This window comes from Empidonax traillii, unplaced genomic scaffold, assembly GCF_003031625.1.
Source record: "Empidonax traillii isolate 1590-97213 ecotype Southwest subspecies unplaced genomic scaffold, ASM303162v1 scaffold396:size1303734, whole genome shotgun sequence".
Taxonomy (NCBI): domain Eukaryota; kingdom Metazoa; phylum Chordata; class Aves; order Passeriformes; family Tyrannidae; genus Empidonax; species Empidonax traillii.
The window spans coordinates 1,257,240-1,271,625 of record NW_020955589.1 but is presented as its reverse complement, the minus strand read 5'-3'; the positions used below and the strand labels follow the sequence as shown (position 1 = coordinate 1,271,625).

Below are 14,386 nucleotides of genomic sequence, written 5' to 3'. Positions count from 1 at the left end.
ATGATAGCAAGAAGTCTTTCATTTTAACAGGTTTAGTTTGGTCATTGACTTCCGTGTTAAAAAGTACGTGAAAAAATTGAATATATAAGATTGCATTTAACCTGCCAGATGCATGGAAGAATAATTCCATTATGTGTTAGGGTTCAGTTCTTTTTTCCTAATATGATTCTCAGGGTAATAAATTACTATTTTATGCACAGGACAGCTAAATCTGTTTTATACCTTATGCTTTTTTATTTACTTTGTTGCAAATTGGAGATAGTTCAGTTTAAATAAATGGATCTATTTTGCTGTGGGAGCGGATTTTCTTTTTGCTTTCCTAATACTTCTCCTTGGCTGTCACATTTACTTGTAGGAGACATTTTGTAGCTTTCAGGGGTAGAACCTGCGATTTTATGTTGTTGGTTATATGTAAGTTTTACCCTTTGTTTGCTTGAATGCCCCAGCTGTTCAAGTTCACTCTTGATCACTAGCACATGAGACTTGTACCTGTGCCCTGGTTGTCCTTAGCATCCTGTATCGCAATGCAGGAAGCTCAATGCATTACCAGGAGCTGGGATGTGGATGATTCTTTGCCTCAACTCTGTAGCTTTTTGCGTTGCAAATGTGCAGTCATAATTGTATCCTCTAGAATAGTGTCATTTGGGGAGAGTTTGGCCATTGACAGACTTGTGATCTCTTCAGTTGTGGCTGTTCCTTTTTCTGTTGATTGTTGTTGTTAAGTCCCAACTGAATATCTGCACATACAAAGAAGTATCGTTGCGTATGTTCAACTTCTTATTATGCTCCTCCTTCTTATTATACTCTTCCTAGTGTTTTCTTAGTCCCTAGGGAATCCTCTGTGACCACAAATAGCACAGATGAGCTTCCCATCTTTGGGTAAATAAGAAGGGTCAGCACACCTGAATGACACTCATGGTCAGAAAACCCATTGTTTTTATCGTCATGTCTCCCCATTGGAGGTACTGAGTGAGGGGGCTGTGATTAGATTGGATGCAACCCTTCTTGTGTCCAAATGATTTAGGTCCTGAGAGCACCAAGCAGCTGTTTTGTGAATGAGACTGGGACTCCTGTGTAGTCTCTGAACCCCAAGAAGGGGGGTATTTCAGGCTGTGGAGAGTGACTGTGTTTCAGCTGCATCCATAATCCTCCTCCTGCATAAATGTGCCTTCAGAAGCACCTGACTGGTTTTTAAGGGAGTAACTCACCATGGAATATATATAGTCAAATGCTTATGGGGAAATCAAGTGACATGCTTGGTAGTAGGTGGTGTTCAAGGTGTGCTATCTGTGTAGCTTTTGCCATCTAACCACTGTCATGGCCAGGGAGGGTGGATAAGGAGCCAAGCGATGGCTGATTTTATGTCCAACAGGAGTCCAAAGCAGTGTGTACTCCAGCTCTTGGTGCTGGAGTACTGTACCTGAGGTGCTGTACCTGAGTATGGAGAGGACATGATGCCGAGGGTACTGGAGTTGCCTGAGCTCCAGTTACTGTCAGTTAGGTTGATCTGTGGGATGGGGAGCTTACATTGTTCTAAACTGTTGCTCATATATTTGGTCTGCCTCCAGGTGTCCTTGTGCAAAACCCTGATTAACCTTGCTTTGGAAGGCTTGTCTTATTACCATACTTACGATAGATTGTTCCTGGGTCTAAGTATTGCAATGAGTTTTGTGGGCTGGACGACTTATGTGATTTTGGTGATTATCAAGACCCATACCAATTTGACCAAGACTGTCCCAACTAATAATCAGGTAGGTTGGAAATATGCAGTTATTTTTTTCTATCAGTTTTCAGCATTATATGTGTGCTCAGTGGCTCTGGGGGGGACAAACTGCACACCTTACATTTCTTTTGACTTCATGTGGAAACTGGCAAGCTGTTGAGTTTTCCAGCCTTTGTAATCCTGTGTAGTGTTACTGTTTGGTCCATTTATTAGGATCTGTACTCCTGAGCCATACAAGTCTGAGTATGCAATACTGTGCTTCCTCAGTTTCTTCCTTCCTACAGCTTTTTATTTTACTAGATGCTAATGCAACTGTAAATAAACATAGTGGTCTAAAACTGGTAAAGGGTCTGTCTTGAATCAGGAGCCAATCTTCAGCATTGATTTCAGTGAAGTCAGCATTCTGTTGTAATACTACTCGTTTGGAAGAATGGTCTTCCAGTTTAATTTTTGTTCTTTACTGTAAAAAAAATTAGTATGTAAATTATGGTTATTCCTGTCCTCTTCACCAATTTTAAATCAGTTTTCAGAAACTGTGCAGTCCAGTCATGGCATTTTTAAAATATATAACCCATTTTAATAGGTGAGCTGTGGTTTCACAGAGCAACCTGCTCTCTTGCTCTTTATGATTTGCAAGGGTGCAGCAGAAGACATCAAAGATGAAGGAAGGTCTTTTTGATAAGATTATTGTTTAATTTTTCATGAAGTAGAAAATCCTAGGAAATTAATTTACTTTCAGTCATTCATCAGGAAAAAAGATACTTCAGAAAGGTGAACAGGCAAAGAGCTGTCATTTCACTAGAGAAGGATTAAAGCCTTCAGTGGGGAAGGGAAATTCTCCCAAACTTCAAGAATCTGTTTCAGAATAAAAGGAATTTTTTCATTTGGTAAGTAAATGAAAATGAGCACTCACCATCTTTACTGCCTTCAACACATTACTGTGAGAAAATTCCTATCATGCTATCTTGAGGCTTCTACTACTGCCTGAAATGAGATAGTCTTGGCCTTTAATGAAAATGATCAAATGAAATTAAAATGGAAAATATTAATAAGTGCTGTACTGCATGATTTAGGTGTTCTTTCATCAAATAACTGAGAGGAAATAATCCAAGATGCATAATGTGTTAGATATGAACAAAATTATCACAATAGATAAACTGAGGATCAGGCATATTAATAACTACATTAAGGAAAATGTTGCATTTTTAGTTTTACATAGATTTTCATTTGGTATATTGATTTTATTTGTGGAAGATGTATTTTATGCTAGTAACTGGCAGAAAAAAAAAGAGCTTTCTTTGTTCTTTGTCTATAGAATTTCTCTTTCCTCAGTTTTCTGTAGAAAATTTTTTAATGTTCCTAAATACTTAACTACAGTGTAAGGCTAATGCTTCATATATGGGAGTTATTTTGTTTATAGCTCATATTGGAGCTACTTAAAGGATTTTGCTGAGAAACTAATCTACCACTGACAAATAGTCTCCTGCAAAGCACAACCTTGTAAAATCAAGGAGCTTCTGAATAATGAAACTCTATATCCTGTATATATCATCTTTAAAAGTTTTTGGTTTCTTATGCTGCATATGAAAAAAAGCTTTTTTTCTTTTGGTGTAGTGTGCTCTTTTGCTTAGCAGGAAGCATAACCTTTTAATCTATTTTAAACATCCGCAGTAAATGCAAATCTGGTTTCCATTTTTAATGCATGACTGACTCTATTGGATTCTATAGTATTTATGTCGCTATATGGAATAAAATGTTGATTGTATGTGTTTACTCATTCAATGATAAATTATATTGTGTGCCTAGCATATATACATGTTCATTCTGTCTATATGTCAGCAAATGTAAAGTTTAAAACTGATAAAGCAAAATTGCACTGTCAGCTTTCCATAAGACATATCTTTTCTTAATTTAATGGCATATCTTAGGAGAAATTCTATTTTAAAAATCATTTAGAACTTGCATTTGCTGTCAGTTTAGATCAGGGCAGTTGTATGTCAGTTACAGGGAGGGGGAGTTAGACAAGATGTTAATCCATCTATGTGAACTGGTAATTGATTTTTCTTTTCAGCATATTTAACTTAGTTTTGTGTCTGTCTACATAACTCTTCAAAGAAACTAGCATTTGTGAAGAAGAAAATAGTGTCTTTGTCATTACCTACACAGTACACTAAGACTGCTCAGTCACTAAAGCTGTCTTTGCTATGTCAAGTTGCATTACCTACAGATAAAATTGTTTATTTAAAACTTGTACATAATCTTCCATTACCAGTAATTCTTCTGATATCTGAATGTCCCCAAATAAGAAAGAGTAGTTCAATGACCAGATAAAAGGCAGATACAGAGTGACTGTTTAATGCTCCTCTTTGCACAAACAAGAGATTGCTACTATCTGATGATCGAGAACTGACCTACCTATCATAGATAACCCATTTAAAAAATTTCCTTTCTCTTTTTGATGTTCCTCCTTACAGTGCTCTCAGTCTGAGCATGTATTTCTTTGAGTATATAACGTTCTAATCCTACATCTAATTTATTTTTTTTAAGAAAAGCCTGAAGTAGGAGTTTCAAGTTGGGATTAAGTATATTAACAGTTATAGCCATGCTACTTTTTAGTGCAGTGCTAGTCCTCTGTTGTATTTTGAAATTGTTGGTTCTGTGAGTAAGACAGTTTCTCCTGTGGGAGTTTGGTCACAAGCCTCCTTCAGTAGCTGTTCCTAGATCCTGAATAGTTGTGGATTTTTCCAGTAGGAGCTAGTACTTTATATTTTAATTTAATTAGTTCTCTTACAAATGTCTCAAGTAGTAAGAGGAAACATCCTGATGGAATTTTCATTAAACACTTTGACCGTAATGCTATGACCTTGAACTCCAAAGGCTCTACTCCAAGTCTGTTTTTAGAATCTAAACTTGAGAGTTCTTTTTTCCAAGACCCTTAGCATCTCTGAACGCAGATGGATTTCAAGTCTCCATTGAACATAAATAGCATTGCATATACTGGGCTTCCAGTTTGTACAGGTTTGCTTTTCCAGGGCAGGTTTTACTTCAGGAACTTATGAAGAGTCGTATTTAGAATTAGCTTTTCAAATCCTGCTGTTGGTTGGGTTTTTTTAATCTGACTGACAACTTTGTCCAGAGTTGTGTACACAGACACATGGCAGGCTGTATTAAAATAACATTTGTTTTACTGTGTAACTAAAAAATGGAAAATAGTGTGTAGTTTAAAATATGTTATTGCTGTTTCAAGAATGTTTGTCCAACTGTTTGTTTTTCAGAAATCTACTGTTCTCTTCTATGGTTTTGCCTTTGCTGGAATGATAATAGCTTTTTTCCTGTTGATTCAGACATGTCCTTGGACATACTATGTATACTGTCTCTTGCCAGTACCAGTATGGTATGCAGTTGTGAGAGAGTAAGTAAAGAATGCAATTTGTGACTACTGTTTTACGAGACCAGGTCTGGGCATTCTTTTTGTTGAGAGTTAAATTTTTCCTATAACTTTGGAAAAAAGTTAGATACAATTCTATTAAATTTCATTAAATGTTTCCTGAGCCATTCTGAAGGACTCTGGTTTATATTTCAGTTGACATCGAGTAGTTCCCAAACTGACTGAGGCAGCTGCCAATTCTAGAAGATGCCTTTTCTATTATGATAAATAAATTGAAGTATTTCCAAGACAAAATGTTTTTAGTCCTCTTGTAGCTCTAGTAAAAGAGTGCTAAAATCTTGGGCAAATACCTGTAGCAGCTGATTTCTTTTGTAAAATGGGACCAGCTGTTCCTTTTCTTCTGTAATTTCGAAATAGTCGAATCCTGCGAAGTGTCAAGTGTGCTGTATGCCAGCTGCTCTTGGAGAACCTGTACCAGTCACGTTGAGGAATGTGCTCCCATATTTAAACAAATTTGTTTTGTTTGGGTCTCATTTTACTCCAAACCCCAAAGTACTTATTACCTTCTGATTCCTATTACTTTCCTAATCTACTGGCGATTTGTAGATACCACCTCAGTATTATTCAGAGAAAATGAGACCAACTGCAGTTAGATAATGAACTGTCTCATAAAACACAGGAAAAGCTAACAGGGATTTTTTTTTCTCTCTCTCTAAACCCTCTGAATGTTTCATCAGTTATGACAGACATTAAGCAAAACATAACCAAAAATATTCATAAACTCAGAGTCAATTTGGATAGAGAATAATCTGAGGCTTGTCCAAATAGGGGCAAAGATGTGCCAGAATTGGGAGGAAAAGAGCAGGAGGGGTTTATTGATTTTATATCAAATAAAGCTGGACAGAAGGATCCTCTGGCCATCCCCCACTCAGTTTCCAAACAGCAGGCATGACCAACAATATCTGTAATTTATTTTGTGCTCTGACCCCTTCCTTGCCCTTCAAAGGTAAAATCTATGTTATTTCTGTTTTTTAAAAAATAAATATTATCTTGCTCCATCATTTTTAACAGAATTCCTGTTATTCAAGACCTTGCCGCAAATGTCTTGTCACTTCGTATCAGTCAGTCTATAGGATTCCTCTTGGTTTGTATACTGGGAATTGAAATACTAGTAAGTATTTTATCCATATGTATCAACAGGGTATCTCATTGCTAGCATTCTAACTCTTTGAGAAATGAATGTCTCTGATTTTCAGTCTTCTGTTGGATTTTTTTTTTCCTGTTATTAGGTCTTCAGCTTTTTCTACCGCTCTGCGCTTACTGTTGGTCTTCTTGTCTTTGCTGGCTGGCCAGTGATCACACAGCTCTGGGTTCAAGCAAAGGTACTGTATTGCTTTGCTTAAGCAGAGCATTTTAAACTGTGAACAGCTGGATTGCATCTTAGCTTGTTGGATCTGGTCCCTTTGGAATGCTGCTTTAGGTTCCTGTTCAGTTTATGTTCTTATTGTGATCTCTGTCATGAGCAGCATGCAGCAAAGCAAGGAAATTTAATATGATCTGGAGAGATCTGTGATACAACATAGGTAATAACACTGCTTAAGAATTTTGGGGTAGCTATGAATTAGCTATCAGTTTTCGGTTGTTAATAACAAAAAAATGCTTGACTTAATCATATGAAGTGCACATCATTTATCAAACTGTCACAGTGACAGTAGTGTTGACATGTGCAATTGGTCATCATTTAAGTAATAAGATCACTTATTAAAAAAAGGAAAAAAATTTGAAGATAACTGAAAAACCAATTGTCAATTCATCCTTGTCTGCAATCAGCTGTCACACATTGTTCCTCACAGCGAGCTTTCTGTACTGTTTTTCCCAGGAGAAAAACTCCATTTTCATAGATATGGATGTGAAACGGCACAATTTTTAATTTAAGAAATTTAATTTTATTTAATTTCTTCCATTAGTTTATTCAAACATCTCTTTTTTCATGGGATACCTAAAACCTAGGTTCTGGGGTAAAAAAAAAGAAGGAGTCAAGTTGCTAACTCTTGGTCTGCAGGAACTGTCAAGATAGAAGCTTGTATTTATTCACTTACAGTTTTTGTTATAGTTGAGTAATCAAGTAACTTGTCTTAAAGCTGGGTATGCACAGAAGATGTTTTGCAGCACTGAAATTTCCTTTCAAGAATGCCAGTTTGACTTGAGCTTGAAAACTTTAAATGATATAGCTCTTAATGGTTTTATTTAACTAAAATACCTGGAGTATGGTTTGGGGTTTAGAGAACTGCTTAGATGATTATGGTGGTTAAATCAAATGGCCCACAGATTCCAAGACTGGAAAATGTTACCATATTCTCAGAGTATTCTCTCTCAGTGCTGATTATTTAACTGCTGCGACTTTCTATGGACCTTAGTTTCATATCTTTCTTCTGTGAGGTCACTCATCAGATTTCTGGCCCCTGCAGTGTGTGTGAGTACCATGCTTTGAGAAAGTGCTTAAAGTGTAAACTTAGCTTCATTATCATTGTCTTTGATGGGATTTTGACAGCTGTGTAAATGAGATTCTTTTCTGTATTAAATTTAAGTGCTGTAATATCAATGACCCCGTGTCCCTTTTTTAGTTAATTTTACTCTTGAGAGATGCAGAGCTTTTTGCTGGTGGAAGATGCAAGTAGCCATTAGTAGTTCACTGAATATTTGTTTATGATTAGACTGTTTTCTGTTCACATGACCTCCAAAAAATCCCATTTGTTTTTCTTCTTTTAGACAAAAGCCTTGATCTGGACTCTTTTGTGTGTGCTCCTTGCAATATTTCCATTAATGCCTGTTGTAGGAAGAGAACCAAACATTCCTCTGGTGTAAGAATCTCATTTTGTTCTTTAAACTTTTTATTTCCCTCTTTGATATATAAAATTGAGGCTGCCTTTCGATATGTGTGAGGAATTGTATTATTGAAAGATGTCTGAGGCAGGAGTTGAAATTCAGAATTTAAATAACATGATTATAGAGACCTCTGTTATTCACTAATGGGAACGAGAATAGACTTTTAATTCTTTTTCCACATCCGTTTGGTCTTTCTGTTATTCTGTAATTTCTTGTCAAGGGAAACATTTCTCACAACACAAAAATTTGCACATTTTACATTAAAATAAAGGTTATCATTAAAGGAGGAGCTTCACTGGGGTGCAAACATGGTAAATAGCACTGACATGAGAACACCAATATTTAGTCAAAAGCAATTTGCTTTTGATAGTATCTTTCTGAATTCGTCCATTTAATTTTGAATAATCTGTCTTTGAATAACACTCTGTACCTAATGAGATATTCAGGGAAGTAGAAAAAATAGGATACTCAGAGCTCTCTTCTTCCTCAGTGTCTCCTTTGTCTCTTCTTTTTCCACTTCTACTTCTCCGTTCTGAATTTTCCTTTATGGTGTTGCCTGTCTGATTTTCCACAGTTGTTGATTTACATTTTTTTCTACTGCATCTTTGTCATCTCTCCCTCTCCTCTTGTGAGCTACTCTTTGATCATACAAGCCCTCTCTCATATCTGGATGCAATCCAGGTGGTTGGCCTGAAGTATTAGGCTTGTGATGTCATTGTATTTACTGTCGATAGGGACTTGAATTGACCCTGGACTGCAATGGCTCCTACTGTCTGCAGAAAACACTGTGCCCCACCAGAGCCAGGGTGCCTGATCCTCAGTGAAATATGGGATTTGAGCAGTAAAATGTGATTGCAGGTAGAATTATGAGCCCAGATATTTCCAAGATAATTCATGTTCTGCCTTGGTTTTTTTTCACCATGTTTTAAATCCACCTGTTGAAAACTGTTCTTAGCCTCAATCCTTGGGCACATTAGAAATATTCAGGACAGATTTGCCTTGGCTATATTACAACCTCTCAGCTGTATATACACATGTATGTATTTCTGCTGGTCCAAACTGAGGTTTTTCTATTCTTTAGAACATTTGTGCACAGCTTAGAAATCAGAATAGAATTAAATTACTTTCAGATCTTCCTCCCTGACATTTCTCTATATTTGCCTTGCCCTGGCTTTCTAGTTATTCTTCTAATGAAACGCTGCACCTCTGAAACACTTTGTGGTTGTCTGAATCTTTTCAAGGGAGTTTTGAAGCTGAAAAAGCTTGAAGCAACAATTAAAAATATATGTATATGTGACACTTCTAGATGTTAAAGATAAGTTTATGCTGGGAGAGAAGATACAGGAGGGAGAAATCAGAGGGCTAGTGAGAAATAGGTGCATCTATTCTTGAGCAGTGGCACTATATGTCAGGTTAGAGCTTCTCAGTACATTAATAAAACATATGGTAGGAGCGAGGAGCTCCTGACTTAGTTCAGTCATAAAAAAGAAGTATATAGGAGGTGGAAGCAGGGTCAGGTGATCCAGTAGGAATCTAGAGACACTGCCTGAGTATGCAGGATAGTTTAGGAAAACCAAAGCTCTCCTGGGGTTGAATCTGGTGTAAAGTGCATGTAAAGTGCAACAAGACAGCATATGGTATCAAAAGGAAGACTTTTGATTATATTCCCTGGGATTTTATTGTTCTTTTGTTTGCTTTTGCAGAATAGCAGCTGGTTTGCTGACCCTCTTGATCTCTTGCTTCTCATTGGCATCTCTTTGTGGAAGCAAAAATAAGTACAGAAATAATGAAGATTTGAAAGTATATTTTTATCAGGTCAGTTGCTACTTTTCAGTAATTCTCAACGTTTTACATGCAAATTTTTACTTACTTTCTAAGAGCATGTTCCTATCAAGGCCACAGTTTTCAAGAAGAAAGTTACTGTTTCTAGGAGTTTCCCCCTTGACTATTTCAAGCAAACCATGTGCACATGTGTAAGTACCAACATGGTGTGTTCCCAAAAGCCCATCCTGTGTGTATTTATATTGACTGATATATAGATGTGTGTATACATTTTGATGCTCTACTTGGAGAGTTTGAGAGTTTGTCCTGTCTTTGGTCTGTGTACATAAGTTCTAGTGACCTTTGCAGTAGTTGCCTGTTCACACTAAGGACAGGCTTGCTGGTTCAGGGGACTGAGCCAGTTCCAGTTTTTGGCTGTAGAATAACAATCTGAGACTAATGATAAGCTCGTTTTCCATTGGTTAAGTCTTTCAGATGAAACATAAGTTTTTTTTTTCTTTATAGCCTCATGAAATAAGTAAACTTTTTTCAGAGTAGCCGCTAATTAAGTTCTAGAGAGCTTTAACATTCTAATAATAGCTAACATGTCTACTGTCCTCTTTTTTTTTTTTTTCCCCTTTTCTACTCATTACAAGACAATGGTTTTATTTCAGGACTAGCTTTATTAGTTATGACTTTGTGTGTGCTGGAGTTTCTTATTGAGCTAAGCTATGCATTCATTATATCAGTGGTTTAGGTACAGAGCTCCAATTGGTTGAAAGGAGGAGGGGAAACAGTAATGAATAGTTAAAATGCCTTTACCTGAGCATGAAGGTGTGTAAAATATGGTGGTGATTTCTCTGAACTTTTACAGCTTACATGTGGAAAAGATGTGCCAGTTCTTTTCCTAAGCATTTAGAATATATGTTTCCAGTTTAGAATCGGCAATGGATTTTTCACTGGAATGCCTGAAAACAACTTGCGCTGGATGAAGGAATGAGGGAGCACCTGGGTGGGCAACCTGAACTCAGCACACAACGTGCTGCAGCACCTCATGTTGGTGTAGTTTTGTGGAGAAGCTCACAAATTATGATGATGAAGAAACAGATCTGTAGTAAAAAAGTAATGCCAGAGTGTTCTTGGGCAAACTTATAGAATCATGAAATTCACTCACAGAGGCATGAGGTACTTAATTAGATGAAAATGTTCTGCTTGCTTGTTCAGAAAGTAATGTCTTAATTTTTCTCCCAACCTTTAAGAAGACCATAAGGTTCCTTAAATTGCCCCTTAATCGGAAGATACTTTACAATAGTGACATCTAGTTACTAGTCTCTATTAGACTTTTGTTTCAGCACCTTACTTGGTAATGGAAACCATGGGATCCACCATTCATACTTTGGGTAAGGAAAGGATTGAGAGGTGAGATTATTCAGACGTAGAGGAGGGAAAGGACATTACAGAGGCATTATACGTGTTTCTAAGTAAATACCTGTTCTGAGGTTAGGTTGCATTTAGTTGCTTTGAAACGTGCAGGAATATGAAAGGAAAATGCTTGTCGGAATCCGAGTATCTCTAGGCAACAGAATTCCATCATTCTCCTTTTATGTTTTCCCTTGAGTTGGACTTCTTGGTGGGAACAGGAAGGGATAATTTTCAAAGTGCTTGTTTAGAGCATTTGGAAATCCTGAGTTTTGATTTACAGCTTCCAGACAGCTTTAAGAGTGAGATGAATCCCCTGGTCAGAGGAAACATACCCATTTTGCAGTGACAGACAGTGATCGGGGCACTGACATGCATATCCATAAGTACACTCAATCAGATACCTGCTTTGCATCTGTCAAGGGGTTTCTTATAAGTGGAAAAGGAATAGCTAGAGAGTCTAGCTGATTTTGTGGGGTTTTTTTTCCATTTAGCAAAAGTTCTATTAATCTGGCCAAACTTTTTTGCTACTTTGATCAGAATCTCATGACTTCTTTTTGGCTTTGGCTTTGTTTTGTTGTGTTTTTTTTTTTTTTTTTTAAATAATTTTCCCCTTTGTTTTGGTGGTGTCTGCATGCAAGAACCCTTTTTTAAATCTTTCATTTCACCTCACCTCAGTTTTTTTGCATCTACTGATTTGGGATAAGATGCATTTTCTTACAAGAAATAAGATAATATTTCCTAAAGGCTCAAGTGGTTCTTATTTGCCTGTGTTGTTCTTCACAAATTATTTTGGAATTCCATCTGAATAAAGACACTTCCCTTTTCAGTTCTCTTCCTATTTCACTCACAGAAAGAAAGGGATTCAGCATAGCCTAGGCTTTTTGTTGTGCTTATGATGAATTTTTTTTTCTCTTCTGTAGACAACTTTATTCTTTTTTGTCCAAGTGAGCTTCCTTTTTCATCTGGAAATTAGCCTGTAATGAAAATATCATGCCTTGTAAGGAACAAAGCTTGTTCCATTACAGTAATTGCTTTCCTTTTGGTCAAAAAGAAACCTGAGCTGGAAGATACCATCAGAGTAGGCGAAAAACCTGCCAGTTTGAGGGCAGTCCTTCGCAGAAAAGATAATTCCCTCCAATCTGGTCCTGGACGGTGTTATTTTTGTGTTGGTTCTCCATGGATGGGACAGAGTCTAAGTGGCCACTTACAAGCTGCTCATTTATTCACTGGTTTTTGTGCATACACATTGTACATTTTCAACATGTGTATTAGCCTTAAAGTAACAAAAAAGTCTTAGACAACAGAACAGCATGATCAAAAAGATTTTTCAGTAAAAGTGTGTAAATAAAGACATTTTTAAAGTAAAAATGCAAGCTTGAGTAACTTCATAGGGTTACATTTGCATTTCTGTTACAAAAACTTCAGTTATTTTTAGACCTAATTTTGAAGTTTTGATGCATGTCATGCTTGAGACAGAAGGTACTATTTACACCCTCACAGTTTTTGAAAACTGCCAGGAGTTTGTCAGGTTTTCTTTTGAGATCATTAAAGAGGGAATAACATTTTTTTACTGAATTTTGTTTCCTATGGCAAGGAATTGCCTTTTGGTGAATTCTCTCTAGTGAAGTGTGTGTTGGTCTCTTCTCCCAAGTAACAAGTGATAGGACAAGAGGAAACGGCCTCAAGTCACACCATGGGAGGTTTAGATTTAATATTAGAAAAAAATTGTTCACAGAAAGGCTTGTCAGGCATTGGAACAGGCTGCCTGGAGAAGAGGAGGAGACACCATCCCTGGAGGTATTTAAAAGACATTTAGATGTGGCACTTAGGGACATGGTTTAGTAGTGAACTTGACAGTGCTGTTAGTTGGCTCACTGTTTTAAACCTAAGCAAACCTAAGCAATTCTTTGATTCCATGATCTCTGAGAGGTCGCTAGGGCTTCAGGAGTGATGAAAACAGGAGTCATTCATAATCCTTTTGACTGCTGCAGTGCTTACTGTACAACTTAATTTTTTCGTTGGAGAGAGCACCAATTTCTCTCTGACAGCAGTTTCATAGGTGATGTCCAGTTTTTACTGCACTACTGAAAACAGTGATGTTTCCATTGCTTGGTAACGTTGGACCAAGTTATTATTCCTAGGAGCCTTGAACTTCATGTGTGTGCGAGGTGATCAGTTTATTAGTTTTCTCCTCTAAGTTAGAATTGTAGAATCATTTTGCTTGGAAGAAACCTGTAAGACCGAGTCCAACCATTAAGCTAACACTGCAAAGATCACCACTAAACCATGTCCCTCAGTACAACATATACACATCTTCTGAATAGGAGGAGAAGTAAACAGTAGGAATCCATGTTATATTGTTGGAACCAGGGGAAGGAAGGGTGTTTTCAACCAGCCTTGTGCCCAGCTGATGATTCTGGTTCTTCTACTGTTATGCCTTCGGGTCGTTTCCATGACAGATGCCTAGGAAAACTCCCAAACAGAGCTGCTGGTGGTATTGGGACTGCAGGTGTCACCCTTGGTTTGTGACCTATGGATGAGTGTGTCTCAGAGACCTGCTCTTAAGCTGTTCAGAGCTTCAGAGAAGGTTGTGAAGGATGAAGGAAGACACTTTCTTAGCTGTTTCCATCTCCAAGTTGCTTCTTCTTGGTTCAGCAGCCCTGGAGGTGATGGTAAAAGCTGAGAACAGTTTGAACATGATTTAAACTGTGGACACGGGATTCTTAAAAGCTGCTGCTGAACCCTTCCGTGGACACTGGCATAGATCTTGCAGCAGTACATTGTGTTTACTAACGTGCCCAGGTCATCACAAGTCTTCCAAGGTGCGAGATATGTTATGGGACATGACACAAAGTGAGTGCAAAGTGACTGCACCAGTGTCTAGGGGGATAGCAGAGGGATTACCAGAGCTCGTGACACTAAAAGAACTTGAAAATATGTATCAAAGGCCTGAATGCAGCAAAAGAATCCAAAATAAACATCAGAGGTCTAAAGGGTCCAATTCCCTGTGCTTTTGGATGCCTACTGTTTTGACCTTGGTTATTGATGTCACAGAGAAATACAAGGTACGTGTTCTTGTGGCCTCAAATTAAATAGAAGCAGCAGATATTGAGCACCTGTGAGACTGGCCAAAAATGAATGCTGACTTCTAAGTGTATCCTCTGAGCTGATGCCTAGGTATCACTGTGTCTAGCAGGAAAATAGCA

General features: G+C 37.5%; 1 protein-coding gene across 1 annotated transcript in view; it reads left to right on the top strand.

Annotated features, from left to right (window-relative positions):
* Window positions 1-14,386, top strand: part of LOC114062300 (GPI ethanolamine phosphate transferase 1-like) — a gene marked incomplete at its 5' end in the record, with an annotated part of 73,114 nt that overhangs the window by 31,055 nt on the left and 27,673 nt on the right. The window contains 6 exons of the mRNA XM_027893579.1: window positions 1,569-1,751; window positions 4,999-5,135; window positions 6,183-6,282; window positions 6,401-6,493; window positions 7,881-7,972; window positions 9,701-9,812. Of these exons, the coding sequence (XP_027749380.1) occupies window positions 1,569-1,751; window positions 4,999-5,135; window positions 6,183-6,282; window positions 6,401-6,493; window positions 7,881-7,972; window positions 9,701-9,812 (717 nt within the window). The remainder of the gene's footprint in view (window positions 1-1,568; window positions 1,752-4,998; window positions 5,136-6,182; window positions 6,283-6,400; window positions 6,494-7,880; window positions 7,973-9,700; window positions 9,813-14,386) is intronic.